Genomic DNA, 26,363 nt, shown 5'->3' with positions numbered 1-26,363 from the left:
ATGGAAGGCAGACCTCCCCCTCTTGGTACCATTGAAACACCTGTATTACTCCCCGTGAGTCTTCTGAGTCTCTAGGATCACCGGAAGGAGCGAAATGTCATCGGAGCGTTCCAGTGTCGCTGTGAGATCAAGCACGACACCCGGTGATGGCCTATGTGGGACTGGTGGAGCATGAGATGGACCTGCACCAAACAACTGCATGCCTCCAGTAATGTCATCGAGCACTGGCCCACAAGATAACATGAACCTCAACCACGAACCGATCATCAATCGTCTCACATTGTGTCAACCTGCATCACGACGGGCAATCGTATAATCATTGCGGTGTGTCGGACCCCTGTATCAGGGAAGGCTCACCCTCCAGCTGACTCCTTCATTGGTTCATGCCATGAAGGGGTGGAGTGTAAGGGAACTGCTGAGTCATGGCCTGAACCACTGATTGAGCACCTGGAGGAAAGATCCAGTCAGCCCTGGGAGCACAGGTGAAGGCAATTCACCTGTGCAACCAGAAGGGGTGGAGCCAGGCTCCACCCCTCTTAGGCCTCATTTAAGGGCTGACTGCCCCTGAGGAAGGATCTCTTCCTGGAGATCCCTCCTTGGTGGCAGCCTTTTCCTGCAAGCCCCAAATCTTCCGATCCGGGTGAGTGCTGTATTTTCCTTCCACCTTTTGTAATGCTATTTCCATCGCGTTAGTCCTGCTTATCGCTACAAAACCAAAGTCTGTAAATGAGGAATTATAATCTTTTGATAAAATATTTATATAATTATTATAATAATTATTAATAATTATAATAGCCTAGGTGATCCTTGAATTCTGCAGTTCACTTTGAAGTTTGATTCTAAGCAGTGTGTTTTGATCCTAACGCAATGGGTCCTAAATATCATTTAAGCAGGCACTCTGTAAGCAATTGCCATGTGCTTAGCAATGACCATGTGCTTAAAACAAACGCTTCATAGATAGAAGGCCAAGTACTGGGAAACCACTGAATTTTATATCTGTAATCACCTTATTGGTAAGGGATTTTCAAAGTGTCCTGAAGTGATGTATCTTTTGATGACCTTGCATTTCATTTCAAGAATAGTTAATTCCTATTAATATAAGAAAACCAAGAATTTCCTAATTGTAATTGCTTTAGTTTTCACATGCAGTCCTTGAAAAATGTTCTCATATGGCACATTACAATGCTAACTACATGTAATATCATCTGTGGTCTGTCTTTCCATAGAGTAGAGGAAGGATCAAATCTCCATTAACTTTCCCAGCTGCATCAGCTTGAATAATTCAAGATAGTACACTTCTGTTTAAGTATTTTTTATAAAAGTCAACACATTGATTTTTGAAGAAATAAAATGCATGAGATCAAGATCATAACATCTATCTTTATTTCACATTCTGCATCTTCTGGAGAGCTCACAAAACATCAACTTCAGATACTGTTAAAACAGATATCCAGCAATCCTTCTGGTTATGTATCAAACAATCTGTGTTTTTAATCTCCCAAATCCAAGGGAAATGAAAAATATTTTGATATCCAGTGTAGAGTCCATGATAAAAAAATACAGTACATTTAAACTTCCCTGTCTACATTGTATACTAAATATGCTATAAGTATTATGCTGAGGAAATATGTAATTTACATCTTAAACCAGGAGTTAAAAAAATCACTCATCTGGAATGATTTATCTCAAGGTTGAAACAGTTTTGGCCAGTTAGGTACACACTGTAGGCCAAGCTGTCTTTTCAAACAGTCCACCAGACTCAATATGCAAAGGGAGCAGGTGTGAACTTGGCTTTTTGAAGGCACATCAGAAAAGGCGGCATCACCTATTCTAGAGCTAGGACACTGTGAAAGCACTTGTGTATGCAATGAAGTTCATCAGTCTCAATAAAACTGTAAAAGAGAAAATATGATTAAAGAATAAAATAACAAATATTCCTTTCTCCAGAGGACTATTTTTTTTTAAGTCCGTAGCCTGTGATTAGCCAAAAGTAGTTTTGCAGCTTTATCATCAAGTCTTCAGTGTACTGGAACTCAAAGTGTCTGCTATGAAACTCTGTAAACGCAGTAAGTGGATGTTCTAGCAATGACACACATTCCTCTAGAGGGAAAAAATATTGTACGCTAAAAATAAAACATGAAATCCAGTTAGTAAATAATTGCAAAATAACTTGCTTTTACAAGAAGGAATAAACTTTTACTTTATAACAAGTAATGCTTGTAAGCTCAATGTTTGTAGCAATGTTTGCAAGTGAAAGGATTTGTCGCTGGAAGATTGTAGTTAAGAGATCAGTAGTAGAGCTGCATGAGGGATGCTGAACTGTGCAGAGAGATGTGTGCTGCTAGCCACCAAAAGCCTGCAAAGTAAGATGCAAAGCATTTTGCCCATTCTCAAAAGCTGCTGAATCCTTGTACCTCCCAGAGAACAGGTAAGGACTCAGGCAGGACTCAGGCTCTCTACTGAAGCACAGGTTCATTGATATTGATATAATAAATCTTAAAACTGCCTCTGTCTATCTGTGTTATTTCCAAATCCTGAACTTCTCATGTTGGTGCAATTAGTGTCATCTAAGCCAGGGGTTAGCTTGACATAATACATGTATAACAGTCAGGAATATAAGTTAACCTCAACTAAATATTCCATCTTTATCTTCATATTCCAAACAATTGTACAATGCCAGTGTTCAGCTGTAAATGTCTAAAATTTTGAGTTAGTGAAAGACAAGATTTCAGTGAATAACTTTCCAGGAAGAATTAAAATTCGGTACAATTCAAGAAATGTAATTTTAAATAAGGAAATGAGCAATCTCACAGCAAAACAGGAAACTTAATAAAAAAAAATAGTTGTCATTCATGCAATGCTTATCTTGATAACCAGAATCAGAAAAATTAGACAGCAGATTTTATGCTTCCGTACAGCCTTACTGGGCATTAAAAGGTGGCTACCTCTTCTGCTGGCAGTGGATAGAAAATTCTTTAAAATTGTTATCAAGCACTTAGTTTGCTCTTCAAAGCTTCTCTTTACATGAAGGATTATATACCTCGATGTTTTTCCCACACTGTGAGGAATTTCATACAAACAGCTCTAACATAAAGTCTTTTAAGGTCCCCTGCAATCAACAGAACCATGGATGGGAAATCTTCACCATGGTCTTCATCTAAGGTTCCTCATTTAGAAACTGTTCTGTCGTTATAGCGAGAAGGTGGTTAATGGAAAATGTTCAGTGGAAGTTTAATATCCATGAGAAAATACATAGAACCAGACATTTTTGATTAATTTTCTTGTTTGCTTTTTAAAAATGAACAGAATAGTGAATTTTGCAGAAATGTCTATATCAGTAATTCCTAAAATTCTCTTCAAGAAATGATCCATATTTTTAGTGCAGCAGCATTTTCTTTCCTCTAAAGAAAAAAAATACAATGGTTACAATACAGCAGTAGAAATATGTAAGCATTTTGCAAAGCAGTAAATTGGAGCCAGTAGTGCAAAAACAAGTGATTCATTGGATGGTGGGACATAACTCTAAGAAATCAGCTCTACCCGCCCCCGGGCAGTGCACGTGCCCTCTGCAATGTGTCACAGCAGCTGGAGACTTCGTGGAGACCTTCAGTATGCACAGAAAATTGCTTGAGATCGAGGTTCCTCCAAAAATGATGTGTGTGTTTGCAGCAAGGACCTATCTCAGGAGTCTGGGAATGCTTTTATGATGGTTTCATAAGCAGGAGGAGGGGTTTGTGTGGAATGGCAAATGCGGAGGCTGTTGTTAGACCAGTGGAATTCAGGTCGACTTAAACTGTTGGTTGTGCTTCCCACGAGGGTTGTAGTGGTATTGGTGGGAGTGAGGGTGATCAGCTGACTGTTTGTCTCCACGGGGAGGGGAGGAGACTGCAGAAAAGGATGGAAGGTGGATGCACGGAAGCTTGACTTCCTGGGGAAAGAGTTGGCTTGCTCCAAGGAGGTTTGCCTCTGGAAGGTGAGGCTGGCCAGACTGAGGTTGCTCCGACGTTCGCAGCTGCTGTTACGATAAAATCCAGTCCTGCTGGCAGTGTGGGAGGTGGGTCTGGACCGGCGAGTGAAGGGTGAAGAGTTCCCCTGGGAAATGTGGGCGCTAGCTCTGCGACGGGACAAGCAGGTGAATAAGGCCCAGATGACCCCTCCAATCACTAGTCCGATCAACATGGACACTGTGAAGGCTATTGTTATCTGCTCTGAAATGCAACAAAAATACACAGTAAGGTTACTTCAGATCTGAAACATATCCTTGCCTGAAAATGATTTGAATGGGGCAGCCTCCTTAAAAGATGAGCAAACCCACACATATTTGTGTGTAACATGTGAACCTTACAGCACAAACACAGGAATTCATACTGTCCTCGCTGCACAGTATTTTTTATTTAGCTTGCAGAATTCAACAACGCCTGGAAGGTAGCTTGCATTTAATACCAGCCTCTGTACCAATGCAAGGGAAAAATCTTTAGTCTCTCTCATAAATGGCCACCAAGAAGCTCCATGGTGTGCTTATGAAACCACCAAGCTTTTTCTTCTACGAGCAATACAAAGTGTGGATTTATGCAGGCTCACTATTCTTTTCATAGATATTTACATTCCATGTGTACGGGTTTACTAACTTACCTATTACAAGAGAAATATGTCCATGTTCTTAGTGGATTAAGCCTTGTATTTATTACAACATGAGATCATGTCCCAGCCTTTTACCACTGAGTAAAAAATACCTTAAATCCTCATAATAATTAGTGTAAGTTACCATACCCTAAATGATTTAGGTCGAAGATAACTATTAGTAATACTAAGTCCATTGAATATTTCCCATCCCCCTTGCTTAATTTGAAAACGCATTGATTTTTCCTTCGGAAAATAAAGCATGAAGAGACTTGAAAATAAAAGAAGAGCATGATGAGTGTCATTTTCTCCCCTACATGGTTTCATAGGTGTAGAAGAATAAGATTTTGTAATAGATCAGGTACTATAGAAAACTTGTACATTTGTAATCTTGAATAAGGCCTGAAATGAATGGAAAACATTTATAGATCCCCTAAAAATACAAGTAGGGTTTAGAACACAAGTGAGATGAAATTCTGTGTTGACTACTGAAGGAACAAAGAGGAAACAAGTGAAAGAGAGCCATAGAAAAATTTGAAATGTTTATTGTCTGCATTATGATGCTTGTGAAGCACTTCTGTTTAAAAGGAAAATGGAAAGGAATAAGGAAAGGAATTCCTTATCTATTTTCGTGCTTCCCTTCTCCCTTCAATGAAGGGTTTTAGACAGCACTAACATTATTATGTATCAGTGACAGTATTGAGAATTTTATTCATTCTGTACTTTTTAGGACAGATGTAAAATGTAAGGAGGCCAGAAAATTTAAATTCTAATTAAGCCACTGGCATTTTGGATGACTATACAATCCTTCTGTCATTTTCCTGTAACCTCTGCTTTCAGATAGGTTTCTGATCACAATACTTTGCAAATGGTAGAACAAAGATGTAGGTGATAAAGCATGGGATACTTCTGCAATTCATATCTCCCTCTTAGAAACACTTTGCTGTCCTTTTGATCAGAGGTGGACCAGACTTGACATCAAAATTATATTTTCTTGAAGCCCTCATTTTTAAAACTAAGAAACTCTTGACCGGGCAAACAGCAGCCAAGAGAGAATTGTTTGTTCTGCTTTTTGCAGGTGCTCATGGGCAGCAGCATCCTGCATTGCAACACCTGACCTCACATCAGAGCCCCATCACCATCAGCAGCCGTTTGACAAACATGTAATGATTCTGTCCTTTATAAAGATATACTCAGAGACATGGCAGGCCTTACTGTGTCATTTTTCTTTATGTCAGAAACAGTCTATTAGGCTATTTTAAGGTGTTTAACATCTTTTGTTGCTGCAAATTCCTCCTCATACTCCTGAAGATGGGAAGGAAGAGCCAGATCTTGGTGACCCTCAGTGAGGAGAGCCCAGAAGGTATTCTAAAGACAAACTTCCCAAAGACCAGAGCTGCAGTCTGAGCATTCCTAATCCTGTCCCAGCAAGGCCATGCAAAAGAGGAGCAAGAGCTAATCCTTTATTAGGTAGATTTCCTTCACACCTTGCCTGGAATACTAGTTACATTATTATACTTTGAGATGGTCAAGAAATCCTCCAAGCATAGGGGTCTGTGCTGCTTCCCAGTATCTCTGCTCCTATTTGGGCTCCTGACTCCAGTAGAGAGGAGAAGGTGCTTTCAGTAAGGCTCACGTGAAGTTCTGTTAGACAAACCAGCATATTTGGCTCTGGGACTGCCACCCACCATGGTAAGGGTTTGTCCCTGCATCCCTGTTGCCATAATTTTCACCACCTGCACAATCTAATCAATGTTTCACAGTCAAAAGCAGATGAGGGAATTGACAAAGGTATTGAGTGCAGTTCTTCAGTCCTTCCCACGTGCAGTTCCCCTGTGCTGGAGGTACAGCACAAGCAATTATCCTTTTTGATGATACCTTCATTTTCTTTAACTTCTTTTATTCTCTTATTTTTCTACCTCTATGTTTGAATGCAAAAATAGAGGGTCAACTTATTCCTTGGTGAAACTCAGCTAGGCTGCCTCTGATTATTGTAGTCCCCATGTAGTAACCCATATCCTCTCATTTCAATTTGTATCTACGTTTAATTCTTCTAGCTCCTATTATAGAGATATCACTAGATCTATTGGTTAATGTTATTTTATTCTTTCTGTTCCCAGACTATCCCTGACTTCAGTGGGAACAGTGGGAGCACACTAATAAGCCAAAATTGCTTTTTGTTGACTCCCTGAAGAGGATGAATTTCGTTGAAATGTAATTCAGTTCTAAAAACTCACACTGAATCTATGCTCATCGATTTCCTCTTTAGAACGTCCAGTGATCACAGCCCTGAGGTGCATTGGAGAAAATACTACAAAACAGAGAAAAAGATCAAAGGCAGAGCGGGACTTGCTGCACCTGGGATTTTCAGGGAACAGCTGGCTTTCACAGAGTTGTTTTTCTCGTCCTTAATCTGGGCAGCGTCAGGGCAGATCTAGTCTTTCAGGAGAGCATGTACAATACTGCTAGGATGTGTCTCCTAGGGAGCTGTTATAATATCCCATGGTTTACTGAGGGCTGTGCATGCCATTCTGTCCTCTGCTTTTAGAAAAAGAGGAAAAAAACATTTGGGGACGAGGTAGGGATGCTGACACTAACTCCCTTGGTGCTGTTTCTCTAAATACATTTTGAACAGTTTTTTTCTCAGGTTACTCACACTGTCTTCTTTATTTGCTTATGTTACAGCTGAAAAGATTGGGTATCTCATCTCAGGCAATTTTACCTCCTCTGATCCTTAACAGCAGCTGAGATAAAGGATAGAAGTTTTTCAACAATGAAAAACAATGAGACCTCCAGGTACAATGTCAGAAATAAAAGGAAACAAAGCATAATCCAAGCCTGTTGCAAGGTTAACAATTTAATACATTAGCTTCATGAACTTTCTTATCTATGGTCCTTCCACTGTATCCATGTCAAAAAGATCAGAGTTTCAGAATCTAATTTTTTTTTCTGCTGTGGCTGTTGCAGATTTCTTTAAGGCTTTTACAACAGGCTCTTCAGCAGAGTCTGCTGTGATAGGATAAGGGAAAATGATTTAAAACCAAGAGATGGGAGATTTAGAGTAGATATAAGAAAAAAGTTTTCTACAGTGAGGGTGGTAAGGCACTGGAACAGGTCAGCCAGAGAGGTGGGTGATGCTCTGTCCCTGGAGACATTCAAGGTCAGGCTGGACGGGGCTCTGAGCAACCTGATCTAGCTGTAGGTGTCCCTGTTCATTGCAGGGGGGTAGGACTAGATGATTTTTAAGGGTCCCCTCCAACTTAAACCATGAGCTGTATGTCTGAAGCATTACTATACATTCTATCAAGTTTATAGTCTCTAGCAAGTCCTTAACGCACTGTAGAATCCACACAGAAGAAATTTGGACATGTTATTAATAAAGATGATAGAATGTCTGACAAAGTGCTCTTGAAACAAGTTCTTCCCATCCAGCTTGGGCATCAGTAGCAAGGACAATCAATCTGCAAGTCTTCTGAGAAGAAATATCTTGGGGTATATTTGACCAGAAAATTAACAACACAGTCCCTACCTTGACTTGTCAGTTCTTGGATCAGCCAGACTCTTCACAAAATAGATTTGCTTTTCATGCTGGAAGGTCCTGCCTCTATAACAAAGCTGAGCAAAATTCATGCAGACATACTGGGGTCAATACCTTGTTTTGGTGAGGATTTAATTTTCCTTTCATTTGTGTTTTCCACAACAGATAGCAAGATATTTCTCTGAATTTAAAACACACTTGCATTGAAAAATTTTTAAATTTCATTCTGGATTTTTTTCCAACAAAACATAAGCATTTTCCCAAGAAGTCTCCGTCTTGCCATCAACACTGACTAGGTAAAGGCTGGAGCAGATTTCTGCTCCCTGAAAGTAGGAAATCCCTGGTACCTGCATATTTCCTACAGCCTTATAAATTCACCAGTGTGAAAAGTTAAGGCAGATACACAGTTTTCCTGGCCCTGTGCTCACAAATGCACACAAGCCCAAACTCTTCAGCTGGCCAAACACATGAAAGGATAGTAAAACCTTTCAAAATCATGAAAGTAGCAACATCAGAGAGACCGTCCCAGGGTAAGAACCAGTTCAGCAGGGGAAAGATGGGGAAAGGTACTGAATTCAAAGAAAAGAGAGATGGAAAAGTGCCATTCAGTGTACATATAACTTGAATCTGAACGGTATCATTGCCTATAATTACAAAAAATGGACCAGTCAGTCTTTAAAGCACTTTTAAAGCATCTTTAAAGCACCTGTTCTGATTGTGCTGTTGCCAAGTGTAAGCTAATAGATAACATCCTTATGCTGAGATGATAACTATGTATTTGATCTCTGGTAGATGACTAGTAGATCACTGATTTCTAGTAGATGACTAAAATACTGCAATCTTCTTCATGTTTCTGAGATATTTTTTTTTCTTCATTAAAAGAGAGATAAGTAGTTTTAAAATTGGTAAGATAGTTTGTTAGTCAAGAATGGCATTGTTCTGCATTAGAACTTAGCTTGCTATAGAGATATTTTATGCATACTATGTTAGTTCATGTTCTTTTTCATTTTCTTCAATAACTGGAAGTAGTTTTTCCATCTGTTTTTCCTTTCACTTGCTCAATAAGTGCATGACATGCAAACTTTATTTCATGTGGGATCAAGCAAGCTTGTTTGCAGAACATATCACCTACAAGTTACTTGATTTCAGCTGCGTAAGAAATGAGAAATATCAGAACATAATAGTGTGCTGTATGGTGAAAAAAGAGCTATTTTTATATTTTCCATTCAAATTTTAGAATTCAAATTTTTTTTCCATTTTAATTTTTTCCTCCTCAAATTTTTATGATCTCTTTCCTTTATGCCACACCACATGCGAGTGACTAAAAACTTGTCCAAGTCAGCAGTCCTCCCCCTACACGTGCATACACTTGCGCACACACTGCTTTGTCCCAAACGTGAAAGACCCTGACAATTGGCTGAGGCTTTAATCTCAAATATGTGGAAATCCAGCTCTGTTTCTGCTTCACCATGCATTTTTTTTCTTTCCAAAATGAACACTCATTGACAAAAGATGATACAAAAACTTACAAACCAGAATGGGAATTCTTTCCTGAACACCACACAGCTTAGTGTAGAGCACCAGCTAGTGTATTTAAGCATGAACTGCACTTACGAATAACATATCTAATAACCTGACAAGTAAGAAAGATTCAGATACTGTTTGCCTTTTGAAGTGAAGTTCATCACAATCAACAGTGAATATTTGTAACACAGCCTGATTCATGCAAAACCAGACAGGAGCAGTACACATGTATCAAAGTTTTAATGAAGTCATAAGATCTTCCTGCAGATCTAGTCAATGTGCATACGTAAGCTGGAGGAGCTGGAACTGCTCCTCCTCACACATCCCAGGCATTGAGCATGGAAAGGAAGAACACCTTGGGCCCAAAGGTCTACCATTTTTTTCCCAGCACAAAAGATCTGAAGTAATTTTATATCAGCTCTAGGAGCTCCAAGAAAACTTAGCTTGAGGCTGGGACTGGTAAAAGAAGTCAGCTCCTATGCCGCTGTTACGTCGAGTTCAGAAAAAATAATTTCTCAGTAGCTGATAAGTGCTGACATTACTATCTTCCTGACTGCTGCCACTAATTGTATTAGCAAACCAGCCTCTCATTAGTCATTTGTAGGAAGTCCGTGATTCAGTTGGGTGGGCGAATCAGTTGCTTTGTGAAAGCAGACAGCTCTGGTCTTAGTCATGGAAAATGTAAAGAAAGGTCATGTGATATTTGTGAAAAGAGGGAAAGAGATCGTCTAAAACACAAAGTGATTCAGGCACCTGTGACGTCCAGGAAGCAAGCAGATGAGGATGGTGAGGTCTGGAAAACAGAATCTATGAGAAAAGCCAAAAGAAGGGCAGGCTGTGCAGAACACAACTGTTAATAAGATAGTTAGACTGTCAGAAAGGTCATTCTACCTTTGAACACAGATTGTTACAGACATCCTTTATTCTACCTATGCCAGTGCTAGGTCCTTTTCTGTAGCCACAGAAAGTAATTCTCCCACTTCTAATAAACGAACTGTTACTGCAAATAAAGCTTTCATGCCCATTACAAACCAGGTAAAAAGTACAGAAATAAAGAAGAAAATAAAGGAAATTCAGATTAAAATTGTAAAAGGTGTTCCCATCTGTGAGGACAGGTAGGAACTAGAAGAGATAGTCCATGTGAATGGAGTATACACGCTCAAATATTAAAGATTAAAATATATATATATCAATCGAACATTTTTGTAAAATAGTTAATCTTGTCCTGAAAAAAAAAAAAAACAAAAAAAAAACAGTGACTGCTCAAGACCCATATAGACATCATTTTGTGCAGTTCCTAAGGTGTTCTTTGATCAGGCAAGCAAAAAAACTCCAGAATTATCTGCAAGTATATTAAGAAATTGACAAGAAAAAAAATGGCACGGTCTGTGTCTTTGGATGAATCCTCAGTTTGAAAAGAAGAGGGGACAACTGTTTGCTAGCAGGTTAAATTCTCAAAAGAGCCACCTACTTAGAAGCAAGATTGCCCTCTGCTGGAAATTCATGTTGGAAATCTAAATAGCGTGTAAATTACTCTAATGCTAATGAAATAGGATGCAAAACAAAATAACAAAAACAAACAAACAAACAAAAAAGAAACCAAAAAAAAACCCCTAATGATAAGCACCTGGATGAAAGATAGCAGAGAAGCCTGTTAGTACCTGAAAACTCAGACTCTGAGTCGTGCTGCCATAAGCACTTTAGAACTGGCATTTTCAGAGGCATTGAAAGTCTGGTACAGTAAAGCACAACATAACTAAACATTTGGAAGATTAGTGAAGTATGGTTTGTATAGATTTGCATTTCTTTCCAAATATCTGTGCTGATGATGAAATGTGATGACAAGTCAGTTCCTATTTCTTGCTATCTAGTGGTGTCCAAAATGAACTTCATCTGTAAGAGTATATTTTCTATTTTTTACTATCATTCACTGTGATAAAAATCCAGAACAGCGGAACATGCCATCTCAAAATCCTATAAACCAACCCAGATGTAATAATGTTGCTTTGATATTACTGGCAGTTTGATTTTTACTGGAATGATAAATAAAGAGTAATTGTAATAATCAGAAGGAAACATCTAAGATAGAGATGTCACCAAGTTTAATTTCATGCCTTTGGCATAAGTATATAAAACAAAGCACAGATTCCTCTGAGCAGACAGAGATAGAAACTTTGTTACTGCATGGTTTCATTGTAATTCCTGATGCATTACAGAGACAGTAATGTAATTGTGATCTTTTTTGCATGTGCAGCACAGTCCTCTGGCAAGACATTCTTATCAACCTCAAAAAAAACCAGAGCACAGACCTAAGCTAAATGTCCTCTGCATGGATCTAAATCAAACAATAAAACACAATTTCCCACAGTGCAATATGGCTTTATTGTTATTATTTAACTGATAAAATTATTTTATATAGCCTGAGAATAAAATTATTTCCTGTATGAACAGAGGATAAGTGAATAGAGTGATGTTCTAGTATAAAAGAAGATTTCTTGAAATTCTTAAAAAAAAAAAAAAGAGTAAATAAACAACAACAAAAAAAGTTACCTTCAAGGAAAAAGAAGAAATCCAGGATTAGAACAAAGCACGGGTTTTTGGGTTACTGGGAAGCCTACAGGCTAAGAGATGCTTTGTTATCATTCTCAGTCCTACCACAGCAATTCTACTGCCTGTGGTCTGAGACTAAAAACCCAGAGACAGCTTCAGGAGGCTTCCTGTGAGAACCCACGAAAGCCCGAGAAGTATTTCTACTGACAACCTAAGCTTTATTAGAACATAAAGAATATAGAATATATTAGAACATAGAATAGGATATTTTAAAAGGGAGAAAAATCAGAGTGACATTTCAGACTGTACACTGCATCCTACAAATGGTGATTCTCAATGCAGTTCTTTTTGGAAGTGCTGCAACCTCTGCACATTGGCTGCTGGGTCAGAAGTGCCTCCTGTCACCAATAGGCAGGACTTTGTTTCTTCTCCTTGCTGGTAGCTCAGCTACTTCCAAGACAGAACCAATCTGTCCTTCACAGTTCCATATCTCTTAGTCTCCATTGCAAATGTACATCATATATTAGCTTAAAAAAAAAAAGAATGAAACTGATACATACATGCATCTTGAAAGGAGAAGAGGGAACTCTGTTGCAGCCCAAAATTAGTAGCCCAAGTAAAATTCCTCAAGAGTCTGTTCTAATTCAGAACTCTTTTGCCCTTGAAATACTGCCACAGAGTACTCTGCTGACAGTTTTAACGTGTCGTTCCTGCTTGCAAAGAAAATAGTATTTAGTGTTTTATTTTTTTTTTTTTTTTTTTTTTTTTTTTTTTTTTTTTTTTTTTTTTTTTTTTTTTTTGAGATTGCTGTCAGTAGTTTCTTCCTGCTGGCTGTTTTTTTGATTTGACGATTGTGTAAAAGAGCAACTGTTTGTGAATTTTGATGAATACTGATCAATATTCAGTAATACTGACCAGTATCCACTAAATAGGTATTCAAGTTGCAGGAAGAGGAGTCTGTATTTAAATTGTATTTTCATACTTCTTTTTTTTTTTTTTTATTGCAGAGATATCTGAACTACATCTAGTAATGCAAACAAATTTCCTGCTACATTTATCTTCTTCAGAGATCAGATATTGCAGTGAATATGTGGTTCTGAGAATACATAAGTACACTTATATGTGGTAGTACCATACTTTTCAGTTATCTGCAATGGAGAAATTTGAGCTTGCTTTTTCCTAGTACTTTGTGTGTGACCATCAATCAGTTTCAGATTTTTCTTGCATCAAATATGAACCTAAATATCCACTGTAGTGTGGTCTAAGAGACCTAATTAAGTGATACTGACAAAAATCTGTGCAACCACAACAAGCACATCTTCCACAGAAATCATGTGTCTGCTTGGTTGACTCATCCTTCCGTTACATTGGATAACTGAGAGATGGTATCAATGTAATTTTTACAGCAAAGGTTTTAAAAGGAGGATATGATAACTGAATGGTCAAATATCCCTCAAGTCTGTGTTAACATGCAAGATTTTGAATTTAAATGTCTGAAACAGGGAATTTATTTTCTGGCAAATAAGATGCCAGAGAAGCAAGGCAGAGGCCTCTTCTCAGAAGAAAATGTCTTGGCTGTATCCTTCAGCAAGCACATGTCAGAGCCCAAAGTATTTTTTGCATTGTATTGAACAGGATGTTTTTTATCCTCCAATTATTTCGCTGAATAATTCATAGACATAATTTAATAACAACTCTGTATATATTTGTATTATTGTTGTAGCTTTGATTGAAGTTATTTAGCAGACAATTCTGAAGTTATGATTATCTTGTTTTTCAGTACATGAAAATCAAACTCTCCCAAGTTTCTTTTCCATCTCCTCAGGAGGAAGGGGATTTATTAATCATCTTGGAACCAAATCTACGGCATCCCAAGAATGTAATAGATTACTTTTAAGGTTTTGTTGTTGTTGTTTTAGGAACCGTTAGGAGCATAATTTAGACCTGATTTATATAAAAGTAAGAATTATACAATATAAAACTTTACTAAGTAGCCTTTATTAAGGTTGTATATGAAGTGAAGCTTCTTCTTTGAAATCAGGAAAATAAGAAGTACATAAAGGGATAAGATTATTAAATGAAGACAATCCTAGAAAGACAGAAAGGCTTATTCCCAAGTCTTGATTTTATTTTGTGGCCTTTTTTGATTGTGGACATTTCATGTCATCTGCACGCCTCAGACTGATCTTCTGCATTAGACTGATGGTGCCACTTACAGCCCTTCATTTGGCTCACAAAGATTTCCAGCCTATGGTTGAATGAGCTACAATGGCAAAATGGAAATTTGAGTATAAATACAGAGTATTTGCCTTCAAAAGTTTCTATCAGAAGAACTGATCCAGAATCTCAGTACACCCAGAATGTATTAACTATGAATTCCTGCTAGACTCTAGGAGTTGAGCATACTGCTATATGGAGTTTGTCTTGTGCAGAAAGCATGGTTCTAAGCTTCTTTTATTATGTCTCTTCTATGTCAACTCATTCCCTAGTGTAGTGCTTGGAAGAAGAAATATACTTTTCCTAAAAATGAGATTTCTGGATCAAGTGGATAACTAAAGGATTATTCTGTTGATAGACAATTCATGTCACAAGAAGCAGCAACACATACTCAGTCAATATAGTAGGTGTACCTGCCAAAACGTGTATGCATTTTTTGTTTGATTAATATTTAAATAATACCATGAAGAAACTTTGCCTCATCAATCTACTACCTTAGATCTATATCCTTCCTGCCAAAGATTGTTAAGTACTTGATAAATCAGTGGTTGGATGGCGGGGGTGGGAGGAGGGAGAGGGAAGGAGAAAAGAAGCATTAATTAGGAGGCAACAAAACACAGCCTGAGGATGACAGGCTCACTTTAAAAGAATAATTCATACACAAGGAGGAACAGACAGTGTGCAAGAATAAGGCTGGTCTCATAACATGGTTTTGTTGCTTTCATCCAGCTACAGTAATACGCTTCTCTTTGGACTTGCCAGAATGGCAAGGGGGAAAAAAAGGGCCCTCATTAATGTCTACTTTTATCTCTCTGACAAGCCTGCATTTAAGGCCTTGGAATGGATTTACATACTAGCTTCTTGAGTGCAAAAACTGATTAATGATAAAATCCCCTTCGTTTCTATGATGGAAACGCTAAGTTTCACATGCTTGTCAAAGATTTTACTTCACTGATAGAAAAATAAGCACAATTATATTAAAATTGGAATAGTCTGAACCTTGAGAAAAGCGTATATGATTTATCTGATACAAATTCTTGTTTGAGGTTTATATAAAACAGTAATGGTCTAGTAGTGGGTAGATAACAGTACCACTAAAAGCTAGCCAGCTAGACAGAAAATAAAACACAGCATGGGGCTAAGACATAGTTCTGTTTCCTGGGGAAATCAGTGTGGACAGAGTATGTATCAATTTGGCATATGACCTTGACTCCTGCCCCTGATGAAACAGAGAGGAAGTGATGGCTTCCTACAATATTTTGGCACCACCATAAGAAGCATTAGAAGGCACAGTGCAGCATTCATTGCTTAGCTGCTTCATGTGCTTTTTAGCAACACTGGAAGGCAATGAATCACACAGGCACAGCAGACCCAGCAAAAAGGACTGCCACATGAGAAAGAAATTCAACTGAATATCTGACTTTCGGATCATTACTTCTCAAACACACCTGAGGGAGAATAGAGACATAGTACACCCTGAAGATGTGATGGGGAAGATGATCAACACCTTCATTCTTACTACATCAAAAGTCATAGTTCTATTTCTCAGGCACTATGGTAGTATTTTTAGAGAATTTCACAGGAGAAGCTGGGGGTCCTAAGTGTTGTAGAACAGAGATTCACTGCTGTCACGTTGCCACTGAAGGACAGATGTTTAGACATGTTCACTGTAATTGCTGATGCCTCATCACTATATGCTATCTTTTTTCTTTTTTTAGTTAAACTCAAACTCCTGTCACCATTTCTCATAGCATTAGGACTAGTTAAATGAAAGATTTGTCCTCTGAGTCACTATCCTAGGCTGTTTGCTGCTGCCTTATGACACATCCCAAGTCAGCTCAGGACTGTGGTCAGGGAAGCTGGAAACAGGAGACTCTTCTGATGATTTTGACCTGGTAGATGCCTCTTCCTTCTAGAGATCTCAGCAGTTTCAGCCAGAGGAGAGGTAGTGTACTTGCCCCAGCAGTCCTCCACCTACTATGATCATTACCAAAATTGTGTGGAATACTTAAATCACCTTCTTGCCAATAGAACACTTGAGAAGTACAAGGGGTTTTAGATAACTGACATTTTCTACATTTCTGTCAGAGGATTTTCATATGGATTATCATATTACCAAATCAACCACAATGAAGGGAAAAAGATAAGAGATTGCTTTTTGTCCAGGAAAATTCCTGTTGCTTCCAAAGACATGCAGCAGAAGTTATTCTGATACGGCTGTGAGTGGAAGGATGCATAGCCCTATGAGGAGTGAAAAAAAAAACTGTCTCAGTTCATGTAGAGGTGATGCTGAGTTTTATTGGCATTAGCATTGTTTATTTCTATCTGTGTTCTCAGGATCTGACTGAAGTCCCACTGTGTGGCGTTCGTGATAGACAAAACCAAAATTAATATGAATTCAAATGAAATCTTTGATTAAAAGTTCTGAAAACATGACTTCACTGTTAAATTTCTGGCATCATAACATTTCATCGAGGAGGTGAAGGAGGAACTTAGAATCATAGAATCACAGAATCTATGTATTTATAGGAAGCATTTTAAAAAAATGGGAACAGCTCTCTATCTGACTCCGAGTCACATTTTGCCCCATCATCTTTGTCTTCAGAATACTCATACAAAGCAGTACAGGGTATCTTTCTCTCTCTCTCTTTCTTTTTTTTTTTTTCAAATAAAGACATGAAATGTGAAGAAATGAGCTGTCTCATCTTCCAGAAACCCTACTTCAAATCTGCCTTCTAGTACGCTTACTTTCACTAATGTCTTTTGGGGATCCATCCTGCTCTTTGATCATGGAAAGATAAAGCAGTTCTACTTCTCTGGGAAACTAAAAAAATCTTATAAACCATGTTAAGATCCCTACCTCAGGAGTTTAATCACATTTTGAAATGGATAAAAATTTTGGGCAGTGTTGACAGCTTTCTCTGAGGAGGAGTGGAGGGATGCTATGTGTCACCCTTACCTTCACTCAACACAGCTACAAACCCACTATCTACGTATATTTGCAGATGTATTCTTTAATAAAGTCAGAGAAATCTGCAGACCCAAAGATCTGGCCTGTCTTTACTCTAATTTCTGCATTATTGCCTATGTCATGCAATTATAACATTCACACAAATATAGTTTTCTAATGCAGACAATATTTTGCACATATTTTTGAGAAATAATGCTCTAGCTAGCCCATATGATCAACATTTTCTGGTCTAAAACTATCAAGAAAAAAGGTTTTCAAGGCAATTATTTTTCCCCAGGTTTCCTATCCATTTAAGCAGTAGATTCTGAGAGCTTTTGGACTAAACTAGGAATTGCAACCCTCCTTTTTATTCATTATTTTTCACATTAGACTACATTTGTATTGGATTGTCCAAGTTCACATTCAACTGAAATGTACCAAAACCGACAATGTTTGTCAATGACAACATTTGGATTGTACTCTCTTCAAAACAAGGCTGGGAAAGAATGACAAGCTGCTATTTGCTACTAGAGGTCTTAAGAGTATGTATACAGAAAGGTAGCTTTGGAGGTGTGCAACTTTTGCATTTTCAAGGCTTAAGATTGAATAAGTAAAGGAGGAAACATTAAGCAGATGATGGAAAGTTAGGTAAGTAATGAAGACCCAGCAGGGCTCTGGAAAATCAATAAAAACAAACCCAAGAGGGAGTCTGAGCCATTTATATGACTGGAAAGAATAAGTGGGAGAGGTGGGCGGAAGGTTTGTTTACACAAAGTTGGTTCTTATTTTGATGGGGATAGAAAGCTGCTCAGGATTTAAGTCTTTCATTGTCACACACTGTGAGGTGAAACCCTGAGTTGCAAGTCTCAAGAGCTGGCTCAGTATCCCTGATGAGCCAGACATTAGGCTCTGAAATTCAAGTCTTAAACAAACAACAGACTCATTAAGAAAGCGCATGATAGGGTACACTGGGAAGTCTGAATGACAAGATCATCACTGAGGATGTAGTCATTGTTTGTCAGATGAAGAGATATGGAACAGATGTGAGACCCAGCCATTTAGGTTGGACTTCCCTATGCTCGAGAGCTGTTATAGTTTCTGTCAGTGTTGCCCTTCGCAAGCAATATTTCAGTTCATAAAACAAGAGAATGGCGCAAAATCCTTAACCATTTTTGCTAGACTGGTTAACACAACACAGCGTATTAGAATATGCTCATTAACAAGTTGAGCAGAGAGGTTGTGGAGCCTTCAAGGTTCAGCCAGAGAGATTGTGAAAATCTTCAAAAACTGCCAGGAAGTGGTCCTGGGCAACCTACTCTGGATGGGCCTGCTTTAGCAGGGGTTGGACTATATGACCTCCAGGGATCTCTTCCTACCCCAGTATTTCTGTGATTCTCTTTCTGTGAACTATTTACTCATATTTTCCAAGAGAGTATATAGACTGACTTCTTCAAAGAAATAAGCACATTTTAATGAGAGGGAAGGCCAATGGACAGAGAAAAGAGAAAGACAAGGCAAAATTTGACATTATATTTAAAATAATGAATGTATTTTCAGCTGATAAAAGTCAAGTGATAATGCTTAAAGTGACAGTGCCAGACAGTTCTCAGTCTTAAAATACTGAAGACCACTTGGCATATGACATTTATTTCCATATACCAGACAAATAACACCCTGAATTCTAATTCAGGGGGAAAAAAATCACCTTAATATTTAAAATATAATTTAATAAATATATTATAATTTAATAAATTTAAATTTATTTATTTATTTAATTTATATTATTATAATTTAATAAATTTAAAGTTGTATTTCTTAAATAGATACTTGAGTAAAACTAGACTGGATTATAGTCTAGGAATCCAAGTTTATGCTGATTAATATCTACTTATATTTTTTTCTCTCTGCTGCTGTCATTTTGATAAAATGTACTACTTAAATTAAATTTCCTGATCTGAAAGTATTTTACCACTTACACTGGAGGAATAGGATTGTCTCAAAGCCATTTATTGTATTTAATTGTGTACGACTGAAAATGCTTTTAGGAATTACAAGAAATGCACTCCTGGTTAAAATTGAAACATCTTTGTTTCCACTGTTAACTTACAAATCAAAACGAACTCAATAAAGACTATATTAAAACAATAAAAAATGAGATTAGTAGTTGATGGATTGGTACCAAATGCTGAATTTCTCACTTAGCTAATGCCATGACAAATCTGCCTTTGAGACTACCAATAAAAATCTAATGCAGATTTTCTGTTTAGAGTCCCATGTGACACCAAGTGTGCTGAACTGCAGCAGAGGCTGCCTGTAAGTGCTTCTGTCTCTGCCAAAGTACCATACTATGGAGTCCTACAGCAAAATAGGGCCACCAGGGGTCACATAGCTTTGTAAAATCTGGCCTCTGAAGGTGGTATGCTCCTGCATTCTCACAGCCAACTCCTCTGAAAAAAAAAACGAATATGTATAAGAAGAGCAAACTCTGCAGTAGAGAACTATTAAGAAAAACAAGAATCAGAATCCCAACAAACTTGTGAGCTCCAGCATGTCAACTTCTGTGCTCATTACACTTTATGCAGACAACATTTGCCCACAAGGCCAGGACCTCTATCATGAAACTGATTAATTTAAACTAGAAAAGAACATTAATATTCCTTTTTTTTAATTTCTTTCTGGAAGAAATTATTTTAGGCCAGCAAAACTACTGTTTTTCTTCTTCTGTTTTATACTGCTGCATAATTTAGCATTTCAGAAATGCTGCAGAATGACAGTTAAACCTGAATTGAAAAGAATTAGGATTCATTGCAGGATCTGCAGATGAAGACGCTAGTAATTCTGCAGCATAGTCATTGTCTCTGTACTGAACATGCAAACAAAAGCGTGCTATAATTTTTGTATATGCTACAATTTTTTAAAGTATTCAGGACTTGAAATGAGATGAGATAGAAAATTTAGGCTCCTTAGGTAATTCACATATCATGACTTACATGCAGTTAAGTACAAATTTTGTTTCTTTTTTTTCCCCTAGACAGATGTATGCATGTGTTGCTAACAACAAATTGTGGACTAGAACAGTTGTATAAATATTTATGTATGCTTGCATATAAATAATTAGAGAACAGTTAATTTGTGCAATGATTTGAAATTCTTAGAGTCGCTTTTAAGATGCTGTTGTATGAAATTACCATTGGAAACTGGACACCTTTAGAATCATAGAGTCATAGAATCATAGAATGGCCTGGGCTGAAAAGGACCTCAAAGATCATCTAGTCGCAATCCCCCTGCTGAGTGCAGGGTCGCCAATCACTAGACCAGGCTGCCCAGAGCCACGTCCAGACTGGCCTTGAATACCTCCAGGGACAGGGCATCCACAGCCTCCTTGGGCAACCTGTACCAGCGTGTCACCACCCTCTGAGTGAAAAACTTCCTCCTAATATCTAGCCTAAACCTCCCCTGTCTCAGTTTGAAACCATTCCCTCTTGTCCTATCGCTATCCACCCTTGTGAACAATCGTTCCCCCTCCTGTTTATGTGCTCCCTTCAAGTATTGGAAGGCCACAATGAGGTCTCCCCAGAGCCTTCTCTTTTCCAAACTAGACAAGCCCAGTTCCCTCAACCTTTCCTCATAGGAGAGGTGCTCCAGCCCTATGATCATCTTGGTCGCCCTCCTCTGAACTCATTCCAAGAGCTCCATGTCTTTCTTGTGCTGGGGGCCCCAGGCCTGGATGCAGTACTCCAAATGGGGCCTCACAAGAGCTGAGTAGAGGGGGACAATCACGTCCCTCTCCCTGCTGGCCACTCCTCTTTTAATGCAGCCCAGAACATAGTTGGCCTTCCGGGCTGCCAGCGCACACTGCTGGGTCATGTCCAGCTTCTCATCCATCAGGACACACAAGTCCCTCTCTGCAGGGCTGCTCTCAAGGATTTCTTCCCCCAATTTGTATATATACCTGGGAATGCCCCAGCCCAAGTGCAGCACCTTGCATTTGGCCTTGTTGAACCTCATTAGGTTCTCATGGGCCAAGCAAATAGGAAAATAGGATGCCTGTATATTTTCCAGAATAGAGAAACAGCTGTTGGACAATAAGTGCTTTATGAATTGTGAGAAATAAAATATAATTATTTAAATCTCTCTAACAGTTTTTACAGCATTTATTTTTTCCCCACAAAGTTAATTCCTCTCAGCAAGCTTTTGCATACATTCTGAAGTTTGCACTGGCAGAGTCCTTGAGAGCTACCGAGAAGTCACCCACGCATGGAAAATGTTCTGCATCTTGGTAATGTATTCACATTCTCAGTGCAACATGGTGAGTGGCTTAGAAAAAGATGAAACAGACTGTAAACCATATCCTGAAAAAACAACAGCTACAAATATTACATTCTCATTTTTTAAAATATATATATTTATATCTAATATGTGTAGTTTTATTTTCACCTGATGCATCTCCAAGGATGTCAGCAAACACATTTCTATCATTTCAAGCAATTTTTTCCCACAGTGAGTTTATGTCAGTCATTGTCTTCTGATGCTGACTATATATGGAACAGTATAGTATCCCTCCCTAGTATACTGCATGAGATATATCTAAAGGAAAGGAAGAGGAAAGCTATTAACTCTTCTAAATTCTACCAGAAAAAATAAGAACATAAGAAGCATCACTACTTCCCAAGTTGTGTGAGCTCTTCACAAAGGTTCATCTGCTATCAGAGTGTAGGCAAAAGGGAGTTGATCATGGCTGGAGACTAGTCAGTCCTTGGCAAGCTGGATGAGTAATTCCAGTGAGAGTCAATGCTGGCCCTTTCTGCAGTAAAACAGCTCAAGCATGTGCTGCTCTGTGCTGTCAGATACAACTCTTGGCACCGAAATATCAGGGTTTGGAACACCTGGAGAGGAGCCTCAAATGAAATAACTGAGTAACAGCAGTGTCAGCGCAACTAGTTGAATATGCTGTGGAATTTAACTTAAGTTCAATTCTTAAGTACTTTTTGTGTACCTTTTCTGACTATATATGAAGATGGAGAACACCTTGCAAAAAGTCTGAGCATTTTGGTTAGTGAATTCTTAGAGATGTATATAACTTTCCTATCTCTTGTGAATGTTCCCTTGAGAGAGAAGGAATAATTCACCTTGGAGTAAATCAAGTCTTAAGAACAGGCAGCACATTTACAAAAGGATTCTTAAAGTACAGATGAAAGTAATTCCATTTTTGTTCTGAAAGTGACATTTTAGAATTACAAATAATTCTGTTCTACAAAAAATTATAGTCCATCAGACAATAAAAGACTAAGCATTAATAACAGTGTTTTTTTTTCCCCTGAGTTAATCTCTAAGTGCTTCACAAAGACATCCAGTATCATTACTCCACTTTCTTGCCTAAGATACAAAAATGAAATGAGTTGCTCATGACCTCCCGATAGGAAAGTATATGTGTCAGCACAGGAAATATGTGGCAGGCATTCAGCAGACTCTTAATTCATATGCTAAGGAAGTGAAGAAGCATCTTGAAATCTTCTTATATAGTTATTTTCCACTTTTTTTCCCAGGGAGGTTCTGTGTAGCAAAATTCCCCTTTGCTAATGCCTATTATTTTTTAGCTTGACACAGTGCACAGATTCTGGAAGGGACCATTGCTCAATAATAATAAAAGAGATAAAAATAAATCATACGATACATGCTTACAATACATATTAATGCTAATTTCCAATACATGTTAATGCTAAATAAAGGAGTTGATAGAGGTTTTGAATGGAAACATTCTCCACAAAGTCTTCTAGGATCAATTCACTGAATCTAATTATATCTAGTGAATTTCAGTATAACATACACTTCCACTTCACACTGTATGCATATCAGTTAACTAATCTTGGGAAACGAATTCCCAAGTTTGGATGAAGCAAAACAGTCATAATGGATGATAAGCAAAATATACACCGAGGAAAAAGTAAGGGAAATCTGATCATGAGGTACTACAAAAAACTACCAATCATTTTACATTTTGTTAGGGCAAGAGTTTATTCCAAAGGTTGCAACATGTTTCGGTTTTGCTATCTCTTTTTCATCAGTAGATGAAACAAATCATGTCTGCCATGTAGGTACACCCATTAAACAGCTAAGAATGTCTAACCTGATCTGAAACACACTCGAGTCAATAGTCATCTTTTCACTGACTTCAGTAATGGGCTTTGTCATACAATCAATTCTGCCCTGGTGGTTCCTACTGCTTTGATTAGTCAAAACTCATGATAAAACTTTGTCAAAGAAACATTTGGTAAACAATCTTTTGTACTGCAAGAAACACTAGCAAAATCCAGTCATTAATTTTTGTTTGCAACATAAGGTTTGCATAGATGTATTTTTAAGGCTATTAACAACTAATCTCAGCATCTAATTTAATGATATTCTAGAAGAAGAAAAAAAATCCTTACCCCAAAACTTTGGTGGCCATGCAACTGGTGAATAAGTGCTGTTCTTATCCATGACATCCAAATGTTAGATATAAAATAGTACGTCCACAGTGCAGCAATGGATTTCCGAATGATTGAGATTCAGTGGTAGAAGTAATGCTTTTGCACTGCTAGGGAACTGTTTTGTTTGTCTGAAAGGAAATGGATGCATCACATTTCCTGCTTGTGGACTCGAATTAGCAAGTACTTGCCTTATCTTGGAGCCCCACATGGTTCCTGAGACAGAGAAATAGTTTCCTTCTCGTCATTTCCTCAGCCAGAGCAAATTGACTTAGAACAATACCAAATCTCTTCCTTCTCTGAAACTTTTTGAACCCCAAAATATTTGGTGACAGAGAAATGCAAATTCCTTTTTTTTTCCTTTACTTATTTTCCATGTTAAAGACCTTCCTCAAATATTCCAAAGTGCTTGTATCCAGTGGTAATTTTCTATAAGGAATAAATGCATGAAAGAAGGTTTAAAAATGACATTTCATTAGTACTCTGATTTCGGGTATGAAGATTATTAAGTATTTCTCAGTGACTCTCAGCTATTCTGAGGAACTCGCAAGTCAGTAGGTACTGCTATTTTAATGAGTGTATTTTAAATTTCTTCTGCCAATTATTTTCCTTTCCACACCCCAGTCTAAACTATGCGATCCCTGGAACACAAACAGGCATTGAGTTAATTGTTTAAATAGTTTTAATACAATGTAGTGGTAAATCTCTGTTGGAATGTGCAAGTACTGCTGCTAAAAATAATAAATAGCAATAGTGACACCCCACCCAATGAGAAGGGTGGCAGTTTATATCTGGATAGTGTATTACAGGATGGAAGTTCTGTCTTTTTCCTCAGAAATAGTTTATATTCGTAACCATAAGGAGCAGCAGATCAGAGATAAAGCGTCAAAAGTTATCTGGAGTGTACCTCTGCAAGTTGTGCCAAATAAAATTTTAAATGAATCAGAGGAATTTCACACTCTTTCCACCATACAGAATTGTAAGTTTTTACAACAGAACTTGCCAAAAATAGGTACAGTGTATGAAGGGAAGAGCCACTGATGTCATTTATCTGGACCTTTATAAGGTCTTTGCCACGGTCCCCCGTAACATCCTTCTCTCCAAACTGGAAGGATATGGATTTGATTGGTAGATTGTTTGATAGATGAGGAATTGGTTGCGATATCTTATCTAGGAAGTGGTGGTCAATAGATCAATGACCAGATGAAGATCAGTGACAAGTGATGTCCCTTAGGGATCAGTACTGGGACCAGGACTCTTCAACATCTTCATCAATGACATTGACGGTGGGATTGAGTGCACTCTCAGCAAGTTTGCAGATGACACCAAGCTGTGTAGCTGACAAGCCCAAGGGATGAGATGCCATCCAGAGAGACCTAGATGGCCATGAGCAGTAGGCCCAGGTGAACCTCATGGGATTCAGCAAAGTCAAGTGCAAGGTCTTGCACCTGGGTCATGGCAACCCCAATTATTAGTACAAGCTGGGGGGTGTAAGGATGGAGTACAGTCCTGCTGAAAAGGTCTTGGGAGTACTGGTGGATGGGAAGCTGGACATGAACCAGCAATGTGCCCTCTCAGCCCGGAAAGCCAACCGTATCCTGGGTTGAACTAAAAGAAGCATGGCCAGAAGGGTGAGGGAGATGATCCTGCTCCTCTACTCTGTGCTGGTGAGACCTAACGTAGAGTACTGCGTCCAGACGTGGAGTCCTCAGTACAGGAGAGAAATAGACTTGTTGGAGTGCATCCAGAGGAGGGACACAAAAGTGATCTCAGGGATGGAACACGTCTCCTGTGAAGCCAGTCTGAGAGAACTGGGGCTGTTCAGCCTGGAGAAGAGAAAGCTCCAGAGAGACCTGACAGTGGCCTTTTGGTATCTAAAGGGGAGCTACAGGAAAGAAGGGGACAGACTCTTTAGCAGAGTCTGTGCTCATGGTGATATTTGGGTGTGATGAGGAAGCCTTAAAAAGTGAACCTAGATCTTAACTAGAGTCAATCAGAGCTAAACAGAAGAATAACGTCTCTGTCACTGGCAGAAGAAAATGAGTACTCTATCAGAATTTTAAAGCAATTTGCTGAAAAAAAACTTCTCAGTTTTTCAGTTGCTTTACTGTTACTGACACTTCTCAGTGAGACCTGTGTATATATGCTGAATTCTCTTGACTTAACCTACAACATATTTTTTTCAAAAGCAAGCAGAGTTCACCAAAAAGAGACAGTGAAAGGAGTAGAACAAGATCCAGTGAAACTTCTTTTTCTTACACTTTCCATCTAGAGATTATGATTTAGGCTGGGATTTCCTTTGATTGTTTCATATTTCAGCAGCTTCATATTTGTCCTTGGATAGTTTTGCAGCTCTCCGGATGTGTGAATTAAGACTCAGGAATTTTTGTTCTTTGACCAGTGCTGAAAAATAATCCTGCCCCCCAAAAGTTATCTCTTTTAAGAGTTGTTCATAATGTGACAAAGACAGATAACCTGCTTGAATTTACTATCTTCA

The 26,363-nt window shown here is 38.3% G+C and overlaps 1 protein-coding gene across 1 annotated transcript; it reads right to left on the bottom strand.

Moving 5' to 3' along the window:
- Positions 1-1,360: 1,360 nt before the first annotated feature.
- On the bottom strand, positions 1,361-23,985 carry MYCT1 (MYC target 1). The gene is made up of 2 exons (XM_021382268.1): positions 23,828-23,985; positions 1,361-4,208 (listed from the first exon to the last, which is right to left on the bottom strand). Exons 1-2 carry the CDS (start codon positions 23,877-23,879, stop codon positions 3,682-3,684), a joined length of 579 nt encoding a protein of 192 aa, XP_021237943.1. The 5' UTR covers positions 23,880-23,985; the 3' UTR covers positions 1,361-3,681.
- Positions 23,986-26,363: the final 2,378 nt, after the last annotated feature.

This window comes from Numida meleagris, unplaced genomic scaffold (assembly GCF_002078875.1).
Source record: "Numida meleagris isolate 19003 breed g44 Domestic line unplaced genomic scaffold, NumMel1.0 unplaced_Scaffold193, whole genome shotgun sequence".
NCBI classification, from domain to species: Eukaryota; Metazoa; Chordata; class Aves; order Galliformes; family Numididae; genus Numida; species Numida meleagris.
This window is presented reverse-complemented; position numbering and strand designations above follow the sequence as displayed.